The sequence below is a fragment of the Galleria mellonella genome, unplaced genomic scaffold (assembly GCF_026898425.1).
Source record: "Galleria mellonella isolate WM207_F2 unplaced genomic scaffold, CSIRO_AGI_GalMel_v1 utg23, whole genome shotgun sequence".
NCBI lineage: Eukaryota > Metazoa > Arthropoda > Insecta > Lepidoptera > Pyralidae > Galleria > Galleria mellonella.
In genome coordinates, this window is record NW_026442045.1 from 3,110,303 (window position 1) to 3,137,629 (window position 27,327).

Genomic DNA, 27,327 nt, shown 5'->3' on the forward strand with positions numbered 1-27,327 from the left:
AATAAAATTGAAAGTATATCGTTAAAAATTAGCCTTTTTCGCTGTCTACAGTGTGATATGTACGAGTTTGATTTTTGTAACAGATTATAATTGATAGTGTATGATACCCTTTTATTTTAGAATACTCACTCTTAGTTTTATTTAATTAATATAAATATATAATCTAAATAAAACACTATTTATAACTAACACAGTAGTGCTACTATAAACCAGTAGGTTTATATAACGTTTATTTATTTATTTGTTTACACTTTATTGCACCAAGTAAAAAGAGAAATAACAAATACGTTCTTTTTTCTCGACTTGCTATTATATAAATAAATTACATTTCATATATCCAAAATTAAATATATACAAAACCTATTACTAGGTTCATATATAATATATAATAATATATTAGCACTATTTTTCTAAATTGGATAGTCAATTGAAATGCAGATATAGAATCTGTATAGGTTCATATAAAATCAGATGAACATTTTACTAAGCTAAAGTTTCTATAGTTTAGGAATCATGTAGAAAGACCACTATATTTCTAGTATATATTATCTTTTTCAGTTTAGTTGCTTGGAGTGGAAGAATTAATTGTACCTTAAATGGACAACTATAAATAGGCACAGGTTGGAACAGAAGGCATAAAGAAAAAAGAATTTATTAAAATAATTATGCAATTCACTAGACGAATCCTAAACTATAAGAAGATATTGTAAGTACCTAAAATATTTTGATGATGTAGAAAGTTCATCAATAACATAAATATATGCTACATATTTGATAGTGTTACCATAAATTTTTTAGTGAACTGGATTTGAAATCGAAGATTATATGATTGAGAGGTGACGATTACGATCTTATTCGAACTGTAAATTGGATTACGTCCAAGTCTATTTTTATAGCAAACCTGATTTCTATTCCTGTTGATATAAGAATTTATCCCTTTAATTTATTTATAGTTTAATGTTTTTCTGTAAGTAAATATTCTTTTTCGTATACTTCTACAACGTATTATTGCATTATTACGTAAATCGTTTCATGTCTATTTTTGTACACGTGCCCAGATAAATAGTAGGATTGAAAAATATGTGTTAGTAGCTATGTCACGTACATGAAAATGTTGATAAATAAGATCTGATATTGAATCGGTTCACGACTTTAATACCCTCGTCACAAGATTTCGCGAATGCCACTTCAAAACACGAAATCCCGCTTTCGACCGCTGCTGCGTGGTCAAAAGACTCGAAGGACCAAAAAATGGTACATGGGTGGAGGGGCTTTATTGGATTTTTGAAAAAAGGTGCATTTCTACTTTCAAATATGCTATAAGAGATAGTTCTGCTGGGATGGGCACGATTTTTTTATTAGGTGAAAATCTAATAGTTTTCCCGCCTGTGCTGTACACTGTCGAATGATATATAGCATCAGTGAAAGATGATAGGTGACAATGAAAGCAGGTCAGTTGATCCATCATGACGAATTCGATAAGAATTAACTACTCGTTTGGTAATGGAGGTTTACTCGACTTTCATTACGTCTGTTATTTGAAAATGTAAGACGGCAGCGGTACCTAGAGGTCTGTCTCGCCGTAGAGCGCGGTGGAGAAGGCCATGTAGTCGAGCGCGGCGGGCGGCGCGCCGGGCCCGCGGTACGGCGGCATGCGCGCCACGCAGTACTCGGCCTGGTCGGGCGGCAGCTCGCGCCGCAGCTCCTCCGCCGTGATGTACGGCTGCGGCACGACAACACACACACGCGTACATTACTCTGCTCGCACTTGGCAGTGCCATCTAAACGGAACCTTACATAATATACATAGTGTCCCCATAGAAATGCTTCTAGCAAAACGGATCAACTTTCTCATACAATTTTGCATGATAAGTGATGATTGATTATGAGTTGCATTATGAGTGATTCCTTTATAACTTCTATATTTATTTTGTCTTTTATAAATTATGCATTTATTACATAATACGTCAAGATACATTTTATGTGTAAATATAAAGAATACTGATAAAAAAAACGAGTCAGCTAATGTGACAATTAGCTGACAAAAATAACATAAAATAATCTAAAATACGCACATAGACCTGATCACAATTGGCAATGCTACGTAGGCGCAACTTGTACTATAGAAATTTGACTTGTACTGTGGACTCACGGATAAATTTTTATACGTGTCTATTGTAATGTGTATAAACAAACATGGATTTAATAACTCATTCATATTCCACATAACACAGGGCATAAATCTTCTCTTCTCATAAGAGGAGATTATAATCAACTATTGCCATGCTAGCTAGACGGTTTGGTTTAATAATTCGATAAATTATATTAATAACGTGATTAATTTCCGTAACATAATTTTTTAGAGAAAATGAAAGCGAAACTCACTTGATATATATATCCTAACGATATGCACATCTAAAATATATTTTGCATAGATAAATAAAAGAAATTTTACAAACCTTATCACCAGCTAAGATCCTAAAGCTGTCGATGACCTGTTCAGCAGTGTCTGTGTCTGTGGATTCCCTCGTCATGAAGTCCAGGAACGCATCGAACGATACGTAACCTAAAATATTGGTTACAAATTAAATGTAACAGATATTAAAATGTTATTTGTCATTGAAATTTAAATGCAGGGATAACGGACTATTGTACTTTTAGTGAAATTACCTGAATTACAAAATTAATTTATTAAAGCAAGATAAAGACTCTATCAATGACAACTAGACACTTTAGCTCATAGTAGCCTGCAACACCAAGCGTATCACCTATTTGATAACCCTGAAATAATCTTATCTGATTTCCATCATTCCACCATCTCAACTAAAGCAGTAGAAGTTAAAATACGTTACCTGTGTTGTTGGGATCGACGACGGCGAGTATGCGTTGGAAGTCGAGTTCTCCTTGTCTGTCTTTGCCGATGCTGTAACCTAACGACACCAGGCAAGACTTCAGCTCTTCGGGTGCTAGGCGGCCTGCGAATGGTTTGTTTTTTTTGTATTACCAGTATTATATAATCCGATATGGTGTAACGTAGAGGACAATCTGATATCAAATTAGAGTATTAAACTGAGATACTTTCTTTAGAGGTTTAAATGAGATAGGAAAATATTATTTTAAGCTTTATAAATTTATTTTTTTTATGTGTGGAAGAAATTAGACAACAAATATCAGATGGAATAACATAAAACATCCATAGCAGAGCTAGTTTTGAAAAGGTTTTTAAATTGGGCGGACTGAGAATCGGAGTCCAGACATAACGAATAGAAGTAGAATAAACACTGACATAACGAGTATTATATTATCAAAACCTTGACAGACTTTAAATTAATTTAAGTGGTGTTGGGGTTTGTTGGTGGAAATTTGTTCAATAAAAATATCCTTATTTTTTCTATTTAAAGACCTTAATAACTTACCAGTGCGGTTTTTGTCGAAGTGGTTGAACGAGGAGCGGAACTCTGTGAGCTGATCTTGTGTGATGCCCTTTGAGTCGCGCGTGAGTATTTGGTTCTCCACTTCGTTGATGGTGCGGTTGATTGACGTAAGCAACTGTTCCCAACCGACTCGTAGTGTCTCCATTGTGTATTGTGAATACCTGACATTAATATTTAAGCATTTATTCGAAACTGGCTAGGTATATATACGTATGTGTTTCAAATTATAACAATGCGAATACAGTTGCATATTGCGTACAATACTTTTTGACAACTTTAGTCCTTCGAGCCAGGATAATATAATAAAATACAAATAGTTAATTTTTTATGGTTTTTCTTAATAATAAAAATTCTGATAGGGAGTAAGTAAGGAGAAATAAGAATATGTTGTATTGATAAAATACTTGTTCTCGAAGATCATGCCCTCTTGTACAGCCTGGTGGATGCGCTCGAGCTCCTCGATATGTGGTTTGTATGCGTATACGCCGGCTTCGTATTCCTTCAGCCTGTGCAATTGATCTTCCAGAGAGCCCTGTAATAAAAAAAACAGTTTATCATTACCACTTTCCATCAGATGGGACGTCAGCTTGTTTGCCATTCTAAATTGCATTTAAATGGATAAACCATCTAAATTGATGATTGTTAAAAATTAGGGAAACCGAGTTCAATAGAAATGCTCGTTTTCTGTTTAAGGCCTTAATTAACTTACCAGTGTGTTTTTTGTCAACATATAAAAACCAATAAAACAACAGTAAAACATATAAAATTGAAGAGCTATATGTGTTGCCAATTAGGCATTTTTTTTTAAATATTCGATTATAGTTACATCAAAATATAAAGTATTTCTAATTAATAATGCAGACATTTAGCTTTTGACATAACGACGTCTGTCGGCTTAACCATTTAGGGCAGTAAAAATAAAATCTTAATATAAAATTAAGTTAAATTTATGGTACCTATAGGCGTAATATTTAAGTACCTGTAGGCCCATGCCGATAGCGGTGACAGCGTCCATCTGTCTCTCGATCCAGGGTCCGACCGCGTTGGCCTTCTCCGCGAACTGGCGGCGAAGAGCCTCGTTGTTCTGTTGTTTGCGGAGTTCCGCGGCGAGCGTGCCGTCCCGCTGTGGTACCAGTTGCCTCACGTCCGACCACTTGCGGTTTAGTTCCTGGTCACACAATTATATTGATTTTTATTTATAGAAAGGAGTAGAACGAGTGTGGCTTTAGCTTATGGCTGCTCTCGATTTTCAGTGATTACGGCACAATGTGAACTTGCTTTAGGAGTAACGCGTAAGTATAACGTATGGTAAAAATGTTCTATATAAATAAATGATTTTGATTTTTTGAACGAGGTTTAGGAACGAGGTTTGGCTTCATTGGAGAAACTGATGGTATTACTCTAACGAATCCTATTCAACCATGCCATATATAGGGACTTTCTCAGGCCAAAAGATCTTTGGATTTCTGGTACTCGTTATCAAAATGTCTTCAAAGGACTAGACGTACCTACAGAATCGATTGAAAATAACCCAAAATGATGCAAGAGATATATTGGTATATGGTTAAGAACTTTCATTTTTAATGTGATTACTTAAATAAGTATTGATTTTAGTCAGGTTTTCAAAGAAAATCGATTCCTCTATTTGTGTCTTTCTACTATTTATACGTGATGAGACTTCGTTACGAGTTTCGGCGGAAATTGATTTGACTTACGTGCGCAGTGAGAGTAGTGTAGGGGTTCTCCAGCCCACCAGGGATCTGGTGCTGTTTGACGATGGACTCCACTTGGTGTACCAGGCTTACTATTGCCTGAAACAAAATAATGATTAAATAATAACATAGACATGTATTAATTTATAATTTGCAGGTGAAATACAAGATTTATTTAGTTGATTGATGCTGTGTGAAAATGTCAAACGTATGTTGTAGTGCTGTCTCTTTTTGTCGAACTAAGTTCTTAATTTGAAAGAAAATGACACATACTGGCCTTTTCATATATTAAACGCAATTTTTACAGTGTGAACAGGATATGCATTTGTAGGAAAAATCTCAGGTAGTAAGAGCATGTATGTATGTACGTACGTATATGTGGCGCTAAGTATATTCTTGCTATCTCACTTTTTTCGTTAAAATTGATTTCCTTTATTGGTAGTTTTATAAATAAAAAAAAAAATTATCTGTGTATAAAAATATTGTTTTTCATAATATTTAGCAAAAAAGTGTTTCTCTAGATATGGGCGCAGATTAATATATAGGTATTGAGCTTCTCCAATCATATATACCTGGTATTCCTTATCGGCTTCACCGAGCGTGGCCTTGAAGCGAGCGTGGGCGTCCATAAGGCCGGAGATTTCTTCAATCGTGTGGACGATGAACATGTCCACTAGATCCTCGCGGGTTCCGTCCAACCTGCATAAAACATATTGTGCTTATTGTATTAATCTAGGCAACGATTTTTGAAGCTACTGATGTCGATGCTACTGAATCGATTTATCTTTCTGAAAAAAATCTTTCATTGCTGGAAAGTAATGCTATTTTTTAAGCTGAAGTAAGGTAGAACAATAAAATTATAGTATTTATTGTAATCCGTCCATGAGGATTAATCAGGTATTGTGAGAACGAGGTAGGGTGTTCATTATCATTGCGGTAATGTAATACATATAGTTTTTTTTTAATTCAGCACGAGTCTACGGGCTACGCTTTGTGCATACAAATTTTCGTTTTCTGGTTTTATGTAACACGTTATATAGTATTGTAATTTTAATAATTATTTAATAATGTCTTTTATTTCTTGTAAATAGCTGCTGTCAAATATTATGACATATTTACATTAAAATGTACAATAACAGTCTTAATTGGGTTCAATATCGATCTGAGAACGGTTATTGAGCCAATTGTCGCATTCCATTTGTGTTCAAGATCGTTTGAGTCAGCGTTAAAATATGATACGTTTGGCATGTAACATTGGTTTGTCCATCATTTGATTATGTGATGATATGTATTACTGCTAGTCAGTTATGTAAGTATATTTGGCTATGAATACTGTTTGTGTTAAGTGTGAAAGATTATGTTATTTAAAAAAGAGTAATGAGATCGTATGGTCGTATGTTCCCGGCATAGAATGGGCCTTCCCTTCCCTTCCTTTCCCGTAGGTGTCGTAATAGGCGATTAAGGGAACTTAATGGCCAAGGGATGAGTAGCAGCGTCCCTTTTAAAACATCACCAAAGGCTAACTGCTGTTGCCAACCCGCTTGTCAAATTTGGCAACCACTAGCAAAACCTCCCAATGGGGGTGGCCTATGTCCAGCAGTGGATAATCAATGGCTGATATGATGATGAAGATGGTCATATTCTGTCTCAAGGTACGACGGCGGAGAGGGATCAGTGGAACAAAATAAGATATTGCGCTGATTCCAAATAAATCTATTTAACAGACGATTAATGTATATTTAGGTAAATATATTTCTAAATAAAATATTTCACTGTAAATGAGACTGAATTTTTATTGTTGTTTGCCAAAAGAGATCAACTTTTTAAGTTTTGTGCCCGTGAATAGGTGTAGGTATAAGAATCTACAGTTATTACTTAGCAAGTGGAACAAATATGTATTGTAAGGTTAAGTTGAAACAATACAAAATTATTTTCGAAATAAATGAAGTAAATAGAGAATTCTACTTATTATTCTATTATATTTTTGACACTCGTCTTATTATTAGTCAACTGTTCCTTGGGATCTTATTGATAACGCTTTAATTGTAAGAATTATATTATATAATAGTAGATGTAATTAATTAAATAAGTAGCAACAATGACAGAAAATGGAGGGAACAATAAAAAGGCATATTTCAATTAGGCAGATACTTATTTAACTCAAAGATACGTAACTACATAAACAATTTTATTGATGCGTATGAGATGACTGGTGATATGTTGGCAAGTCAATTAGGATGCGAAATATTTGTGTTGTCGACATTGGCCTCAAATTCTGGTGCGTATCAACAATGTACTCTTATTTATAAAGATGGTAACCCGATTAATATCTGATGAAATTAAACCTTATGGTTATTGTTGTAAGGTTTAATATAATAATAATAATAGTAAAGGCATCAAGCCTTACATTAATAGCAATTGTTGTAACTATTACAATTGGAGCACTAATAGGTAACAGTATGTAGAATTAAAAACAGACAATTTGCAAATAAAGGTTCAGTAGGTAATACAGAATAATAAATACCACTGGACATATTATGCAGTGCCATCTATCTCCCATCCATCTTAATCTAAATATAGCTTAAACTACGTGTACCAAACAACTAATATAAATATATATCAAATGAGTATGAATATTATGGGAATTGAACCCGCGACCATCAGATGTTGAGGTAGTGTGTTAAACCGCTAGATCACCTACTTCGCAACTACCTCGGTGATCTAGCGGTCTATCTTGTTTTTTTCTAACACTTTTAAATTGTGAGTACCTTTTTTAACTCTCTGGTAAAGAAAGCAAAAATATTTTTAAAATTATTTCCACTGCTATATGTGTGGGCTAATGATATGTATTTTTTTTATACAACTTAACAAATTAACAACTTAGCAAACAAGCTGGGCCGTCAGCTTGTTTCTGATGATCGTCACCTGATGGAAAGTGGTAACCGTCGCCTATAGACATGAGCAGTAGCATGGACATAACAGAATATACTGCTTCGCCCATGATACCCATGGGGGGGTTACCATTCCTGGGACTCGGGTGTTATTCCTCTGTTTTGAAACACGAATGGGACAGAGTATCCATATCGTACCCAAGCAAATGACTTTTGTACAAAGTCTCCCCTGGTAGTTATTTTTTTTGTAAACTTTGTGTTTATGATTAGTTTACTACTGTAATAGTTTGGTGGGAACGATATAGAGGGGAATAAGGGTATCTATCTAAGGGGTTAAGTATATAAAGTGCAGGAGGGTGGCACGCACCAGTTGTTGAAGGGCGCGGCGCGCTTGGCGAACTCGAGGTGCAGCAGGTCGACCTGCTCGAGCACGCGCGCGGCGTCGTCGAGCGCGGCGCGGCGGCGCTGCGTGAGCGCGCCCAGGCGGTCCCACTGCGCGCAGATGCGCTGGCAGCGCGCGTTCACCGCGCCCACCTCGTGGTACTCCAGCGTGCTGCGCCACCACGGAACTCGATACAAACATCGCCACACAAATTTTGCACGCCCAGGGTCGGCAACGCGTAAAGTCCATGATGTTATAGGCGTTCACAGGCTACTGTTTAATTGTGCCATCAGAAAGCTTGTTTGCCACCATAGCAGTAAAAATAAAACTCAGCCACGTTCACCATCCACCAGGTGAAAAGGTTCCAGCGGTATTTTTAATAATGGAGTTTAGCAATTTCGTTGTTAACAGTATACCATCTTAGGTCAAAAACATCGTGGGTAATTCGTGGTGAATTCGTCATAAAGGACAAAATGATTTAACTTCATCCTCACTTAGCATCGACCATTGATATAACTAGGCAAATGTCCACTGTCGTCATAAAAGACGGTCAATATTTATTTTTGCTCAAAGCGGTATATTAGAAAAACTAATGACTGGCAATATCGTGATGTCAACCTTCATGTAATTTCTTTGGACACTATCGCAATTAAATCTTTGTGAATTCGGAAAGCTTTTCTTGTATTTAATTAAAAAAAAAATCCAAAATGACAAATACTTGAGTTCCTGTGCAATGGCCGCGATTTGTTCGACGCGGTCTTGGTGCGCGGCGAGGTCGGACTCGAACGCCTCGTGCTTCTTCTTTAGGGCCTTGATGTCGTTCAACTTGCATTGGCGGAAGTCCTGAGACTGCAACATTTCCTCTTTACCTGTGATCAAAGATAGGAAAATCGATTATAGCAACTTATTAACAAGAGTTAAAGTCTGAGCAGACTTTAACAGACAAAATTTCTCTTTGCGTAAGCCGTAAACACTGTGCGTATGCGCACGTATTGCGCTAGTGAAAATTAGATACTACAATAAATTATAGTATCCAATTTTAGGGGTTTTATTATGATCGGATCAAAGAGGATTGTTTTTCGTCGGACTTAAAGCTCTGTAAGACGAGATAAACATGGGAAAGTGTCTGTCTTCTATGCTAGCCTTTATATTATATGTATATTGTACAAAATAATTTAAATGAATACAAAGTGTAGGAAATACGAGAAAGGTAAGGCAAAAGCTCACCAAAACAGTCGAAATTAATATCGTTATATAAAAAACGTAGTATGAATGTGCAACAAAGTTCTCACCTCTGGTCCAGTCTTCATGGATATCGGCTTTGTGCTTGAATTTCTGGGCGAGATATTCAAGGCGCTCAAGGCGCATCATCTCGCTGAGGAGCCATTCCTCGAATGCCTTCTCAGCAATTTCCAGACCCTTCCATGCTTGAGCGATGTCCTGGAAATAGTGTGCTGATTAGACGGAGTTTTTTCCTTCCTTTTAAAATTTGTTATATGTAGCGATAGTTTTGTTTTTTAAAAACTCTTGAAATCGATTTTAAATAAGGAAATATTTAGAATGCCGAAATGAGATGAAGTGATGATCGTGCAAATATTGGAGAGCAGCAAATGCATTGTGTGATTATTGCCAAAGGGTAAATATCTAAGAGTATTAGAGTTTAGCTGTGGAGTAGTGCTAATACTAAATAAAACAGGGAAACCATCAGAGTAATTAACTATAATAATGTGTTAAATGGTCTTCAAAGACACCACTCTTTGGAAATATGGGGACTTCAAAACTATAACTTAAATTGTTACTTAATAATATAATGCTAAACAAACTCTACATAATTAAATTTCCAGTGGAAAATGGTCATTGTTTTTTTTTAGTCCAGTGTTAGCAATCCAAAATCAAACGATAAGGCACCAGTGTCTTATAATTTGATTCATATATTGTATAAAACATCTATGACAAGTAAAAGCAATACTTACCGAAACCATTTTGCCTTCGGTGGGCATGTAAGCAGGTCGATTGGACAAACGCAACTTGGTCTGCAGCGTGTTGAAGTTGGTCTCCAACTTGGCCTTCTGTTCAACACGGGGAGGCTTGTGTTTACGCCTAAATAATAATACAAAAAGTGTTACCTAAACCTCATTTGTAAAAAATATCTTTATTTTACCTCAAAGAGATATATATAGCCCTTTTATTAGCAATATAATTTATGAGGTAAATTTTCCATAAGGTCTCTCCTAGAAACATCGTGGTTATTTCTTGATTAATTCGTCACGGTTGTTCAATTGGCCTGCTTTCATTTTCATCTACTATTTCTGACTAATATAGACGTAGAGGGGAGCCGGGCAGGTCGTGCTTATCCCAGAACCGTCTAGTGCCCAATCCAGAATGCGAGCAAAGTTTCGTAAAGACATGTCTGACAGTATATATGCGTCTTTTTTAAGGGACAAGGCCCTCCTTGGATTATAATCTTGAATACACCAATGCTCATAAGTAGGGTATGGTAATGTTTACCATTCTATTTTCATGTAATTACAAAATTAATTTAATTAATAATAGACTAGATAATGGTTATTTGTTTAACCTGTAAGTACGATAGTCTTCCAGCTTCTTTTGGCAGCCAGCGAGTGAGTTATCAGTCTGGCGACTGTTTAGCCAAGGCATCGTGCGCCGGATCCAATCCAGCAACTATGAAAGTAGACCATGATCAATTAATATTTGGTAATCTTTTAGAATATAGACTAATAATTTTAATGTCATCATCAATTTATTATGATTTTACGTTTATCATCAACACTTGTATATTGTTTTAGAGTTTATCCCATTTTAATTTCTTTAATTATGAACTTAGTAAATACGAGTAAGTAGTTACTCTACATGATTTTTATTAATTAGGGTTTTGTTTTCTATTTTTTTTTTAAATTGTCTGAATGTTTTGGTTACTTACGTCGCTGGCGAGACGTTCGTACTCTTCCATTAGGCGTTCGTTCTCTTGATTTACTTTGAGAACTTTGCAGATGCGGTTCGCGGCGGTTTCAGCCTGGAAACAATGTTTACTAATTAAATATGTTAGATTATTAATATATCGGATAATATATAAAGTTGTTTTTCGTATTTAAAATAAACTTTTTTAGTTTTAACAAGTTTTTTTTTAATAAGTTTCTAACTTTGTCTTACTTAGAAATTTACTATTTGATTTCACAAAATGCCACTAATTTCTTATTTCAAATTTATACATTGAGCGATGAATTAGACGTTGTATACAACTGTATATACTTAATTTGTAAATTTTTGAGAAAAACGAATTTATAACTTGTTTTCCTTCGAGAATATAATATATAATCTGGGGAACGAATCCTTATACTCTCGATGAATATAAGAAATCTAATTAGTATTTTGAAAGCTGTTTTAGGCTCAAGAGACAAACCTTTTGAGCGCCAGAGAAGCAATGGTAGTACGACGAGACGTATGTCATGACCGCCCTTTCGTCTGGCATCGCGGTGTTCTGCAGATCTGACAAGCGGCACGCAAGCAATACAAGTGTTAGTTCATGCTCTCACTACATAAAATCATACACTGATGTCGACTTGGTCGTATCAGTTATTAAAACTAAATCACACTGACATTCATGGATATGATTAATTGTTCGTGTCAGGTTGTTTTAGTTTAGCGTGTGAGGTACGAAAATTAATTTTAACAAGTGCTTGTGTTTACTTCATCTCTTTATTTCTTGCATAGAAAATTTTTACATACGACTGCTAATAAGCTATAATAAATATAATACAGTATTATAGACACAAGCATTGTAGTTTTATGTCAACAAATAAAAAAATACATATAAAAATAACAAAACCAAAGTTATGTATTTGTAATTGCACATAATTTTGGTTTATTTCATTGTTTAATGATCGAATGATTGTTAATAACAAAAAGCTAAAATATTCGCAAATATTAATTCGCAATTGTTTATTAAAAATCACAACATCAATAATCTCCTCAAAAGGAAATAGGAATGTTCAGGTACTCGTTCACAGTTTATCAGTAAGTTTTATCAAAATAATTAAAATGTTATCAATTTATAATGGCATAACATAATATTCAATTTTATTGCCGTAACTATAGATAAAATATCAATAATACTTATAACCTTGCCTTTGAAATTTTGAATTGTGTTTACAGATAGCTAATACGTCAAGCATTCGAAGAAATGAGTAAAATATTTGATATAGTTTTTTTGGAATAACAGTATTGCAGATAGTTATAATATATACTTAGAGTATTCGTAAAGAAGTTTGTCACTTGTAATAGTAAATCAAGTGGCAAAACAATGTCATAATCTAAATGACATTTTTCAGCGATTAGATATTGCATTGCGGGTTTATATATTTCAATACTTGATTTATTAGAAAATGCGGGGCGCAATTGTTGTTGGGAAAACACATGGGATATATGAAGCACTTAGTTCATGCTATAAGTGATACACACAGGCCTGGCATTAGGGTTGGGTATTAACGATTTGGCATAGCGTTCGGCCATCATTGTCGTATACCTGCTGCGCGCCTTGGAACGCGTGGTAGTAACACGACACATAAGTCATAATGGCGCGCTCGTCCGGCTTTGGTGTGTTTATAAGGTCTGTAATATTCATTATATTTAGTTCATACATGTGTCATAATTATAAATGGTCGCATCTGATTTCATTCTGACAAGTACGGAATAAAAAGTCCAGGTACGGTGTCAACTATGATTCATTTCACAAACAATGAGCTCAGTTGAAGACTTATTTGGCAACGTAATGTGTTTTTATGTTTTGGCCTTCTACTTTATTCTATTTAATGTAAACATTACTTATGACACTTACCATCAGGGTCCAACATGCGGGGGATGTCTAGGTATTTCTCGGCCACATCGAAGGCCGTGTTTAAGTTCTCCAGTGGATTGTCCTTTGACAGTTTGCTGTAGTCGATGAGATCGGGCCTGTGTCTGTGGATAAGTGCGCAGAACGCAAGGCCGTCCTTGAAAGACAGGTGGAAATTCTGGACGTTGACGTTCTTGTATGGTGCTGTCTTGCGTTGACACCACAGTAGCAGACCTTCCTGTAATGTAACAAATGAAGATTCAATTTTCAATTCTATTTCTATCAGCTTGCTTATCATTCTTTCTCAATTCTCATTCCATAGAAGCTGAAGTGGCAATGAGCTAGTCACATATTAATTAGGAAAGAAAGGTTCTTGAGTGGCGACTCCGTACAGGCAAACGCTGTGTAGGACGACCCTGCACTTGATGGAGTGACGACTTCAAATGCATTGTAGGGAGTCAGTGGATACAGGTGGCTCAGGACCGTTCCTTGTGGCAGTCTATGGGGGAGGCCTATGTTCAGCAGCTGACAGATAATAGCTGAGATGATGATGATGATGAATGAGAATCTATTTTTATTGATATAAATATATCTAAACTAATATTATAAAGAGTTCATTAAAAAAGTTCTTTTACCTACAGAAAGCTGTATTATCAAGAAATAACATGGGTTATATTTTAATTCCAGAAAAATTAGACATCCTTACACTCTCTACCTGAGCGATATCGGGGCGGGTCACTAGTAATTGTTATGTTTCATTGTATTTGTCGAACACTAACAATGTTGGATTGTATGCTAATTAAATTAAATTGTTTACTATGTATTGTTCACCTTAGCAGTCATTTCTTCCACTGATATGTCCTGGATGGCGAATCTTAGAATGATAGTCCAGATCATACCAAGAGTCATCTTAAGGTTGCCATCAACGATTTCTTCAGCACCGATCGATACCAACTTCACGCCTGGAAGTATAAAAAAATGTCTCATAAATCAAGAATCTATTTCTGGTATCTATATACGAGTATATGATATACATATATACACAGTAAGTTCTTTAATTTCTCGTTACACATATATATAGATAATCTATTTTGGAGTTACGAAACGAATATTATAAATGTCAAAGTTTGTACAGAGATGTCTGGATGTTTATATGTTTATTGCTAGGGACGTCAAGTTCTCAATCATGCTGAAAGAATTTAAATGAAATTCGTTACTATATTATGAATGTTTATGACGTAAGTAAATTATATTGTGAATACTTAATATTCATAAAATATTTTTTGTGAGTATTAAGGCTGTGGCTCTGCCTGCGGGAATCCGTACAGGAAGATTCAAATGTCATTTAAATTCATTCAATAGTTTTTGCGTGAAGGAGTAACAAATACCCATCCATCTATCCACTCTCAAACGTTCGCTTTCATTAAATTAATAGGGCTTTACAAATTGTAAAAAAAATTACTTTTATTTTTAAAACTTTTCATACGTAGATCTTGTGATGACCATAAGGCTTTATAAACACACTTATATTTGACAGCCAACTCATCGAGATAGTGCAAACAAGACCAAACTTAATGAAGTTTTATAGATTCGAAAGCTGCCTCCCAGTTTAGACATATTATTGTATTAGTTACCATCAGCCTGTTAAAAAAGGCATATTATATACCCTTAGACATGTTTTAGCGCATAGTTTAAAGGTACACGGCATCTTGAGGGGAGCATAAGGCAATTCTAAGATCTCAATCAATCTCTCATTTAAATACATCTATGTCAGTTAAGCAAACGACATATTTGCCTACTAATTCTATGCATCTAAAAGAAATATTAGCTAACCTTTGGAGGCAATGAAGTCTAGTGCTTTGTTGACATTGGCAATCTTGTGAAATCGCATCTTGCCGCGGTCAGGCTTGGGCAGAGTTTCGCCGGAGATGACTTCCAGCAAAAGCATTAGTTTCAGGCCATTGCGGAAATCTTCGTCGATGTTTTCGATGCCGGTGCCAGCTTTCCTCAGGTGGCTGTTGCACCATGCTGTGAAGGTCTGAAAAGAAACAGTGGTAAACGTTAGATTCAATTTATATATGATATTGTTCGAGTGTTGAGTGTAATGTTTAGATTTATAAATATAGTGTTGATTATAACTAAGAATGTTAGCCATGTAGTCCTATTATAGAATGGTGGGTGCCGAAAGAGGCGATTAAGGGAATTTAATGGTCGAGGGATAGGCAGCAGTGTCCCTCTTTAAACATCACTAAAATCGAACTGCGGTTGCCAACCGGCTGCTATTGCGGCAATTGCTGACAAAAGTCCGCAAAAGCCCGGGGAGGCCTATGTGCAGCAGCAGACAATTAAAGTGGTATAACGATGATGATGTGGACGAGAACGTGGAAGAAAAAGACATATAGTAATAATATGAGACACATATTGTATTATATATACATGAAAGAAATGCTTTGCTAGATGAATTGTACTATTTTTCAGGTTGGTGTCTCAAAATAATATGGAACGTACTTGATGAACCTGTAACTCTTAGTAAAGAATACTATTTCGACTTTTATATATATATATATATATATAGTAATATATTTATTAATAATACCGATGAATAAAATATTTCAATAATGATATGGTAATACCTACATAATTTTTTATACCTACTCCATAGACAGGCGTGAAGATACGCTTTAATGCTACTTACAATTGATTACATTACAATAATAAAAAAATAATAATAATATATATACAGAGAGTCTGATTGGAGACATGTAGTTACGAAATACTAGCAAAAAACTGTACATATAAATGGAAATACAGTAAGATGAATGAACAGAAATAACTCCTAAGACGATTATGCAATCTTGACCGCTTCTTAGATTTAGTCGTTAACCGATCTATTCTTAAATAGAAGACAAAATGGGTACGATGTAGTTTGGAATGGTTTAGAAACTAAGCCAGTCTAAATCATATGAGATGATTTGAGAAAAGGAGGGGAAAAAGTTTTTCAATCGTTTTCAAAAAGAAGGAAATTCTCAATTCGGTTGTATTTTTTTTTCAAATTCGGTTCAGTAGTTTAGTTTTTAGATCAAAATAACTAGTTTTGTTACAACTGAAGTTGGTTTAATGGTTATTTATATAAGACTAGAGATTAAAAGGATTCGGAATACTCATCACACTTTATTTTTTAACTTTTTTTAAGGAACTTTCAAAGAATTTTGTTGTGTTTCAAATGTAACGTTTGACAGCTAGAACAATTTTTTGAGGCAAGATTAATATTTAGATAAATATATTTATCTAAATATTAATCTTAGATATACCTAAAGACTAAAATATATACAATGTATTCGTAATAAGGAATATGGCGGAAGGAATATTTAGCACCTGTGCTGTAATGGTAATCAGATAGTTTATATCTTAAAATTAGATTGTATTATTGAATATGATATGATTATTGCATATTAAATCATTTATCAGTGCTTAATTTGAATTATGTACAATAAAGATTTTACAATACAATACAATTAATTATTCTTAAGTTCACAATATTCTCTTACGAGCCTCTTACCTACGTTAGGTATTCGTAAATATAATTTTAAAGGCAGACAAGTGCCATTAATCAATACTGCAGTTGCACCGAGCAGGGGCGCGCTAGAAGGGTCCGACCCTCTGCAAACCGAATTTGCGACCGGTTATTAGCAGCCGTAACCTCGACCGATATAACTAGAACACAATTCTACAAACTATAGTTAGAAATGCGAGATAATGCCACGCGGCGTTGCCAGAATTATTTTGAAACGAAATATTAGTCTTGACAACTTATGTTTTGGTATTTCTATAGTTTTGTTTACTTGTAACTAAATAATATAATTCGAATAAGGCGGTAATATACAAGAACCTATTTAATGACGAATGCAAAATTTAACGTTCTCGAAATTTCAGTAATGAGAATGTTGTTACTACTCTTCTTATGACGCGGATTTATATTGGATCTTGTATTTACTTGTATTAAGTTCTAGTTTTGAAGTTAAGCATAGGCATAATCTAATCCGATATGTGGTCGGGACATTATAGACGAGACGACGACGAGAATCTAAGAACATTATAATATTTTTTACTAGCTTTCGCGACTTCCTCCGCGATACTGGGATATGCTTACTGACTGGGATAAAAAGTAGCCTATATCTTTTTCCATGTATGAAAATTCTCACTGTACGGGGTATAGACAGAGAGAGAGAAAAAGAGAGAGAGAGAGAGAGAGAGAGCAAGATGAGTGCATTTTAATCAAAAGACAAGAAAATGCATTCATCTCGCTTAAGTTCTATCTTTAGTTGTAGATGCTCATTGCATAAAAGTTTGTATTATTCTGTATTTTGAAAATCACATTAGTTACTATTTAACACTTCATTACACAATATTGTCCTCGACATCAAAAAATGTAGTGAGTCATTAAATTTAGGAAATGATGTGGAAACAATTACAAATAGGTATGTATTATGTAATTTACATTTACTTACGAGTGGCGACTCATACTAGGATACAGGTGTATTTACTGTGATAAGAAGCATTTTATTCATTAATATAAGATATATATTGACCTCATAGGGTTTCGTTGTAGGTAAACTGAATAGGATTTTTCAACCGACTTAAAAAGAAAGAAGGTCTCAATTCGGTTGTATTTTTTTGTTTGTTACCCTCATAATTCCGTCAGTTCTTTCCGACTTGGAAAATTCTCTTTTTTATCCGAAAGGATATACTTACGGATTGATCCCATAGAAATTTGGTTTGATTAAAATAACTGGTTTTGTCATAATTGAAATAATTTTTATTCTGGGACACAATTATTATTTCTTAAAATATTAGGTATATTGTCCCTAATTACAAAATAATGAAATAAGTAATTTGGAATATTGTGAGTATTCATTAATAGGCAGGTATATTAAGAAGAAGTAAATAAATGAAGGTAAACATTTAATCATACCACTCGAATGGATTATGTCATTCTTGCTACTCGGACGCAATGACTGTGAAAAAAGGGCAGAAAAATAACTTACTGTATGGGTAATACATAATTATATCCATAAATACAACGTTAGGTAAATACTTCGTACTAGCTGTTACCCGCGACTTCATCCACGTAACCGGGATATATTTACTGACCGGGATAAAAATTAGTCTATATCTTTATCCTTATTTTTATTATATCAGCCGTTAATTACTAGAAGTTGCCACGTTTGACAGGCGAGTTAGCAGTAATGCTTTTGTGATATTTTAGGAGGGACGCTGCTGCCCATTCCTCGACCATTAAATTCCCTTGGTCGCCTCTTATGAACCTACGGGAAAGGAAGTGGTGGCCCATTCTATGCCAGGATTACATGCCAATTTTATGACTATAACTAGGTACGAAAAGATAAAACTAAAAAAGTAAACATTTAATCATACCAATACTTGATTATGTCATTCTTACAATAGGATACTCGGAAACCATTACGAAAAGAGCAACCAATCATCTATTGTGTATTTATACGTGTAGTTGTCGGCTTTGGAAATAGCGCTCCGATAAATTGCGCGACTGATTTGGTTCGTAGCTGGTTTCAAGGCTGTTTTTGATAAATAAAAGTCACTACTTACTTAAGGCCGTGTGGTCCCGGTATAGAATAGGCCATCCCTTCCTATCGCGTGGGTGTCGTAAGACTTAACTAAGGGAGGGCGAGAGATGAGCAGCAGCGCTGGCTTAAATTTTTATTTTATACAACTTAGAATGGCAAACAAGCTGACGGTCCACCTGATGGAAAGTGGTAACTGCCGCCTATAGACATGAGCAGTACTATGGACATAACAGACATAACAACCACTGACTGTGGTTGCCAATCTACTTGCCAAGCGTGGCGATTACTGGTTCTTGTGTGTGGTGAAGGTCTGGTCGTGGGAACTGGTACTAGATAGCAAACTCCTCCAAGTGGGAGGCTTATTTTCAGTAGTGGACAGTTAAAGGCTGATATGATGATGACGACGACTTACTTAATATTTGAAAAATTCAACAGTATGTCTGATTAAACTATGCAGTGTCTTATATTGACATAATACAAAGATCTAAAACATACGCTTAATGCAATGTCTGTTGAGGTTACCTTGTTGGATGAACTAATTTTAATATTATACATCATGATAAAGAAACAAATATGAATCCCGTAGTATCTTAAAAAAATATATTGTTGTGAAAGAGTTGATAGTCGCAGTCGATATAAACAAAGGCGTGTGAGACGTGAGACATCAACAAAAAATCCTACCTGCACAGAAGAACGCAACGTTAAGGTGGGTGCATTGAAAGTTTGATTCTATCGCATGCGGTTTAGAATTGGTTTTTATTTATAGTTCGTATAAAAGGAATTGTATAAGTGTATCTATAAATCAAGATACAAGACGAGGACAGCAAACATGCCTTCTTTGCGGAAGATACAACGAATAAAATGCATTCTCGACTGACAAATGAATCATTTTAAAACTTGGTTATTGGCAAAGGATCTGAAATAATAATAACTACTTATTCATAACATGCAGGTGAAGCGTCATCAATGTCATCATCAGATTAACGGCACTTTTAATGAGGATGACTGGTTCCAACGCATTTATGTCATTAACAGATGGAATTTTATAGATTTAACTGTATTTGTAATTTTATACCTATAGATATAGAAGTACAGTTTTTTCATTTATAACAAAACAATTGTAAATAAATTAAAATTCGTTTGCAAAAACTGTGAAAATTTTATATCTCTTAGATCTATGGAATTGGTTTTAATTAGGATTTTTTTACTTTTTATTGTATATTCTTTTTGCTATTCAAAGAACGAATTATTGTAGATATTTTGTTTATACGATACACATATTTTTATAACAATTGTATTAAGATTGTAGGGGCTTCCTTTCTCCCAGATATATATATCGTAGTAGATTTATCTTGGCTATACAAGAACACTAAGAAAAGGGGAATTTTTATTAACAATGAAAATGAAAACAATAATTCAATAATCAAAATAGGGAGTTATAAAATAATATATATAAGAAATAACAAAGGATCATAAACTTTGTTAAGACAAATTAAAATGAAGTTTAGAAACATAGACAAGTTTATTTATATAGTAATCAATATAACCATCCGCCTGATTAACTGTAATTAAATTTAGGTCATTTCATGACATGACTCATGTTTAGAGAAAGTAGATATTTGTCCTCTGCTATGTCGAGTGATTCTAGCTATGTTAAATAATAAAGAAAACTGTCAGTATGTTCATAAATACGTGACGACTAAATAAATTAGTTATAAAATACCGGACTGTCACAAATGTTTACAACGGCCATGCTCTTAGGAAACGTCCCTGAGACAAAACACATCGTGACCCAGAATGTGAAAATATCCAGCATCACCTTGCGACGCTTACCACGGCCAGCGCGAATCTAAAATAAGGTACGCAGGTGTGCAGATGTTATCGTGCTATTTAGAATAGCAATTGTATGTGTGTATGCCCACTACTCATCACATCTCAGCTAGGATATATCCACATTGTCAACACTAGGTGTAAAGCGCGAAGAATGAAAGGTTGCTAGATTTCAAGGTAAATGTATCAAGGTAACACACGTACCTTACTGCGTTTCTATTTAGTGACATTGTATTTAACTAGACAAATAGTTAAATTTTAATAAATGTCTCACATTACTTGTGCTGCCAACTTTTGTTTTAAACGTATTGAAGGGTTTTGAGTATTTTATATATAATATTAAAAGAATGTAGGTGATCTTTATCGTCTTCAGACGGATCATAATTGTAAGGTTCTAATTGTGTAGTGCCAAGATATTACTTGTCTAATCTCTCATAACAATCATAGGATCTTAGCACAGAGTCTTAGTGAAGACGATATTTGACGTGACTACGTCGCACATATTAGGACTTCTTAGCAGTTTTTCTTTTTTTTTTTTAAAGAATTTTATGTATTTAACGACCTTAATCATAAAAACATCAAAAGTATGAACTTATTTTGTTTACCCATGAACTGTTTTACCTTTTTCTACCGAAGTACATATCTAATTTATTAGAAAGTAACAAAACACTTCTTTAAAGAACATAAATGAAGGATGGTACCCGGTTTTTAAGTTGAACAATATTTATCTGTTGTAAAAATATTACAGGAAACGAGTAAGACTTTTTATACTACTAAAAATGAAAGAAACCGAAAAAAAGCAGTAATAACTATTTATGTCTTGACAATAGATGTGAATAGTATGGGACAATTCTTGACAATAGACATAAATAGTATTATTATTAACTATGGGACAATTGGGAGACGAGAAAACAAATTAGATTTAACACGGCCACCGATGGCCTTCGTCGGCAATAACAAATATGCGGCTATGCGAAACACCCATAATCGGAGCACGAAGGAAGTTATTGAGTTCATTGAGACCAACTCGGCTATTGATACTGTGTGCACTGTACAGTATTGCCTTGAAAACAATTAGATCTAGATAGTAACGTATTTAATTTTGATACGTTGCAATAGTATGTTGTGCGTGAATGTAATAAAGTAAAAATAAAACTAATTGGATATGTTGCCAAGAAATTTCTCTGACTAACCTGATCTCCTTTGGATTTAATGAGTATCGCATTTTCTTATTATCGCCAGCTACCCGTAATAGTTATTTGCAGTTTCGTGCAGAATTTTGAGGGACATCGAAAGGACTTCTCGTTTCGTCGGTGTTTTGTGAGCACATTCCGCGGTGTATTTATTAGATTTTAAACTTTAATAATTATTTTTGCAATGGTCAGCCTTTGGTTTTCTGTTGACCCCATATTGATTTTTATTAGAGTATATAGCTGTTTATTACGGAACAATTATAAATTTTAATTATTCCATATGTGATATTAAATCAAAAACCATGACCTCTATTTGTCTCCGATGAATTGCAAACCGCCAACTCATATATGATTTATAGAATATGATTTATAGATTTATATAATACATGTAGTGCCAGAATGCAATTCAGTTACGTTAGATTGGCGTAGGTGAAATAGTTTTTGTTGGCATCACTTCTAATGACAAACCTTCACTCGTTTGCTTTTGTAATAATGCACGTGAACGAATATATACATTAAAAATAATTAAAAAAAATAATTTATTAAGAAAGAGAGTTAATAACTTACTAGTTTAGAAAGCGAGAGGCTCAAATTGATTTATAATACCAAGTCATCAATTGCTTACGTTGAATATTTAATTAGTGTTAGCTATCAAACATTTCGGTAAGGATTCGATGAATTATTTAACAGAGAAAAGATTGTGCGAATATATTATCTATGTTGTTGGTAATATTATATAATAGACCAGTTTGTCTAGTTTCTTATTTGTCATTTTATTGCCCACGTTAGAAAATACTTGACGATCATAAAATAAAAGTGAAAATAAAATCTCCAGGGTACACGGATAAGTGTACGATATTTCTTTATCGGTTTAAAGTGAAAAATATAGAAATTGATACGTGATAGTAAACTATACAACTAATTTCATTTTTATTAAAATTATCTTATGTCACAGAATAAATAAGAGCAAAATTCGATATGCTTATTTACGCGATATACTAATCTAACTAATAGAAAAATGTTTTATTCAATTAATGAATATTTTAATTATTTTAAATTTTGAACGTAATGTGACCCAATTAATTGACTACAATATTTGTGATTTGTGTATTTATGTATTAGTAATAAGTAAATATGTTGCTGCTGTAAAATATTCTATGTGACGGTCTGTTTTTGTTTGTGTTCATAGCATAATTTGTTTAAATTGCATATTTTGTTTGCCAAATTCTGGTGACGAGTGTGAATAGTATTTAAATTTTATGTACCAGTATGTTACTTTACCACTTTTTAAACAAAATAAAGTTATTTGTATTTGTATTTAGTATTACTAAAAGATAGAAAAAACTGAGAAATATAAGAAATAGAAACTAGTTTAATTATACTCGTAAATCTATGATAATTATTTTTTTTAGATTCCATTAATTTTAGCAGAATTCATCCTTACTTCATATTATAAATGTAAAAGTATGTTTATTTGTTACCTTAACGGCATAACCAATTACTATAAATTTTCATATACATATACTGGATGGAAAAGGACATGGGCTATTTTTTATCTTGGTCGATAAACATATCCCGATCAGGCAGATGAAGTTGCGGGTAAAAGCTAGAATACCTAAAGTATTGAAAGACTATAGATATATAGGTGTAAAAAAGAGCACAAAACTATCCAATAGTTTAACCTCGTCACCTTTTAAAATAAGTTATTTTGAAAACCTTATCGATAACACCTTATTAACGAGTAGATTTTTATCTATCATAAAGTTTAAGACACTAGCGTGGGTGGTCTATTAGAAAAAGTCCATTTTACTGTCGTAGGGATTATCTGATAAGATCACGCCATAACAAAAGTATGAAGTTTCTAATTTTATTCCTTATTACTATCAATATAAGCTTACTAACACGACAGATGTAAAAGTTTGTACAGATGTAGAGGTGTTACTTGTTACTTAATCAAGCTTAGCTGAAAAGGTAGAAGCCTAAATAGATAATTTCCTAGTAAATAGATACTGTTTATTATTTCCTTTAAAAGGTAACAACAGTACGTTTATTATAAATACAATTACAAAAAATGATCACAGTAGACACTGTTTTTATTTTAATTCATGTTATGAAAACCACAGAATACCATTTTTCCTATGTAGCAAGAGAAAAAAATATGTTTAGAATCCGACTCTTGGTCCGACTAATTTAAGAAATGAATTATTATAAATTGGCTTGAGTTGAGTATTTAAAATTCTGTGCCCTTCGATATCTGTCGTTTGGTTTCTTCTAACGCATAGTAATCGGCGTGATTGTGTGGTTATATCAGAATTGTACCTACTTGTGTATTAGATATCTTATAATTATATTTCTAACGGTTAATTTGACAATGTTCAATGAATTTGAACGGAAATACTTGAGTTACTAAATGAGAGAGGGAAATAAAAAAAGGTTAGTTGACAAGACAATTGCTCATTAGACTGATTGATAACGCTAGCTACCGGAGTTGGCCGAAATCGAGCTCGCAAATAATATTAGGTATACCATAGATAAAACTATGGTATATAACGGTGATGCTGGGAGCTACAAGCGGGGAGTGCTGTAACATCAATCATCTCACTAACAATGTGCAACTAAACCAATTTAATAAACGACTTGTAAAAGGAAAAGGTTCTTAATTCGCTTGTATTTCTTTTTGTTTGATATCTTTGCTACTTGTAAGTAGATTTTAAGAATACTTTTTTGTTTGCTTTGTGATTTTTTATAAAATCAATTTATTTACAATATCATCTTTTATGTATTGGTAATTTAATTCAGTATATTAAAAACTTAGGCGTCATGTCAAAATTTACAGCAACGTGAACCATCATGTTGACGTATCTCGAACAAAGGCTCTGTTGAATACTGGTTTTACATTGCTTTATTCAATTAGAATAAGCGGATAACGTTTCAGTTATGTCAGTAAAGTTGAAAAAATAAAGCTGGCTGAAAACTGGAAAATGAGGAAAACATACTTTGTTTAAAAAGTACGCGAGTTCTGGTGGAGTCTGTAAATGAAATGCACGAAGGAAATTCTTTGAAATACGATAAAGTTTATTATTTTAGGTTTATATATTATATATTTAATCTCAATTAAGATTAAGAGAACTGGAAGATAATACGGGTATCTATGTATATAAAAGATGTGCGAAAGTAGACGTAGCAATGAATACGGATATGTCAGGACGTACGCAAAAGGGTATTTTAATGTCTTTTCTTTCTAGGATTTATACAGTTTACAACAATTACACTTTAGACACAATTGAACTGTAATTAGCAGATAATAAGAAATTAGGTAAGTTGTGGCATGAAATCGACCTGACTGTGTCAATAAGTAAAGTAACCACTAAAACAAACATAAGATGGCGATATTTGTTCAATTGAAAAACGATTAATCGTGTTCGCTAGTTTAATAGACTTTGGTAGTAGCGTGTTGCCCGCATGCTAATATACGGTGGGTGACTGTGACACACCTGCGAAGGTGTTACAACTGGGCCCACTGCCAGTTCGCCCACAATAATACTGATAAACAATAACGCGTCCGTTAGTTGACATACATAATAATCTGTAAACATTGCTAATACAAGCCAACTAACATCTAGACTGCTGAATACGATTATATATACAAGTGATATACAAGTATAGGATATACAAGTGTTTCCATAAAAAAAAAATGTAAAAGTGAGCAAGCATTTAGCGCGTTTAACCTTACGATACTTAAGTGATAACTCACGTTTTGTGCAATGTGTCAGTTCGGTTGAAAATCCAGATAACTGTCATAGCCAGTTTCAATACCTGTAAAGAAAGAATATTCATATTAACAACATGCTGCTAATTATAAATAAATATACGAAATACGAGTATGAATACAATGTGTCACTTTATTTATTTATTCTTAGAATTCAGTAATAGGGCGGATATAGCTACAAAGTATAAACAATAGTGGTTTATAAAAGTTAAGATTTCTCATAACAAATAGAATAATTGACTAAAAAACAAAATCCCCCTTCCTTTCTCGTGGGTGTCTTAAGAGGCGACTAAGGAATCTTAATGTTTGACGGATGGGCAGCACATTCCTCTCAAAATATCACCAAAGTTTAATTGCGATCAGCTCGCTTGCTAAGCATGGCAACTATTGGCATAACCTTCCATGTGGAGGAAGACTATGTTCAGCAGTTAACAGTTAAGGTCTGATATGATGATGATGTAACGTTATATATTAATCTTTACAAGAAAATTTGAGAAGCATTGCAACTATGGCAGTCATGAGAAGAGTCGATATCGATACGCTGTAAGGCATTTTAAAAATAGTTAATCCTCGGTATAAACCTACTACATATCCACGCGAGCCGTTGTTGCTATAAATAAAAAAGAAGATCGTGTCTTTCGCAAGCTTACGGAATTGGGATGCCTGCATATTTCCTTATGTAAATAATGATGTAAGCAACATCAACAGACAGAAATCATGCATCATCGCATATTTAGTTTACACTGATCGCACAATATGTTTGGATAGCATTTTGTGACGAAACCCATCATCTTGATTTTTACAATTCAGTAGATAAAAGTAGAATAAAATTTCGACAATTTGTCCGGACAGAATTCAATATTATTTCCATTGAATATTCTAAAATTCTTCTATACAGGGAAGGATGTATCCTAAAACAGGAATTGCTGCAGATACTTAAAGGGTAAGAGATACAGAGTATATGGTAGTAAAATCAATACTGAACGCTTAACACCCTAAATTCAAGCACCTGAGGTAAGGGTGTTATGGACTATGTGCGTATGTTAGGAAACCATAGGCATACGAGTATAGTTCGATGGGGACGAGGGTTTGCATAGAGAGGTCATAGAATGTGACAAAGGATTCACCCCTCTTTCTCTGGCTAAAGAGGACTGGCGAAAACCCGAAGTTTTGGGTACCTCTCAGCGGGAGGCCGTATGGAAAGAGAAGGAGTTGCACGGAAGGTTCTTCAAAGCCCTTCACGGGCCGTACGTAAACACGAAGACCTCCGTGCACTGGCTACAGTTCGGTGATCTCTTCGGAGAGACCGAGGGTTTTGTCTGTGCAATACAGGATCAGGTGGTTAAGACGAACAATTACCGAAAGCACATTCTGAAGGATGGCACTGAGGACATCTGTCGGGCATGTCGCCATCCCGGAGAGTCACTCAGACATGTGCTTTCGGGTTGTTCAGCTCTTGCCAACACTGAGTACTTGCACAGACACAACCAGGTAGCCAAAATACTCCATCAAGAGCTAGCTCTGAAGTATATCCTCGAAAGCGACAGCGTAAGGCTCTATTAGAATCCATCATCACGGACAGGACCGTTCTTGCGAACAAACCTGATATCGTGGTGATACTCTCGAGGGTGTTTTTGGTGATGTCACCATACCGCATGACGAGA

At 34.3% G+C, this 27,327-nt stretch overlaps 1 protein-coding gene across 1 annotated transcript in view; it reads right to left on the minus strand.

The window, feature by feature from the left end:
* Nucleotides 1–27,327, minus strand: part of LOC113512964 (alpha-actinin, sarcomeric) — a 55,000-nt gene that overhangs the window by 1,201 nt on the left and 26,472 nt on the right. Inside the window, exons 2-20 of the mRNA XM_026896940.3 lie at nt 15,105–15,309; nt 14,103–14,233; nt 13,275–13,509; nt 12,963–13,048; nt 11,841–11,918; nt 11,361–11,453; nt 10,998–11,101; nt 10,393–10,519; nt 9,712–9,859; nt 9,138–9,288; nt 8,405–8,590; nt 5,719–5,845; nt 5,150–5,245; nt 4,414–4,602; nt 3,839–3,966; nt 3,417–3,595; nt 2,853–2,975; nt 2,460–2,566; nt 1,565–1,723 (exon numbers count right to left, since the gene is read on the minus strand). Of these exons, the coding sequence (XP_026752741.2) occupies nt 1,565–1,723; nt 2,460–2,566; nt 2,853–2,975; nt 3,417–3,595; nt 3,839–3,966; nt 4,414–4,602; nt 5,150–5,245; nt 5,719–5,845; nt 8,405–8,590; nt 9,138–9,288; nt 9,712–9,859; nt 10,393–10,519; nt 10,998–11,101; nt 11,361–11,453; nt 11,841–11,918; nt 12,963–13,048; nt 13,275–13,509; nt 14,103–14,233; nt 15,105–15,309 (2,652 nt within the window). The remainder of the gene's footprint in view (nt 1–1,564; nt 1,724–2,459; nt 2,567–2,852; nt 2,976–3,416; nt 3,596–3,838; nt 3,967–4,413; nt 4,603–5,149; nt 5,246–5,718; nt 5,846–8,404; nt 8,591–9,137; nt 9,289–9,711; nt 9,860–10,392; nt 10,520–10,997; nt 11,102–11,360; nt 11,454–11,840; nt 11,919–12,962; nt 13,049–13,274; nt 13,510–14,102; nt 14,234–15,104; nt 15,310–27,327) is intronic.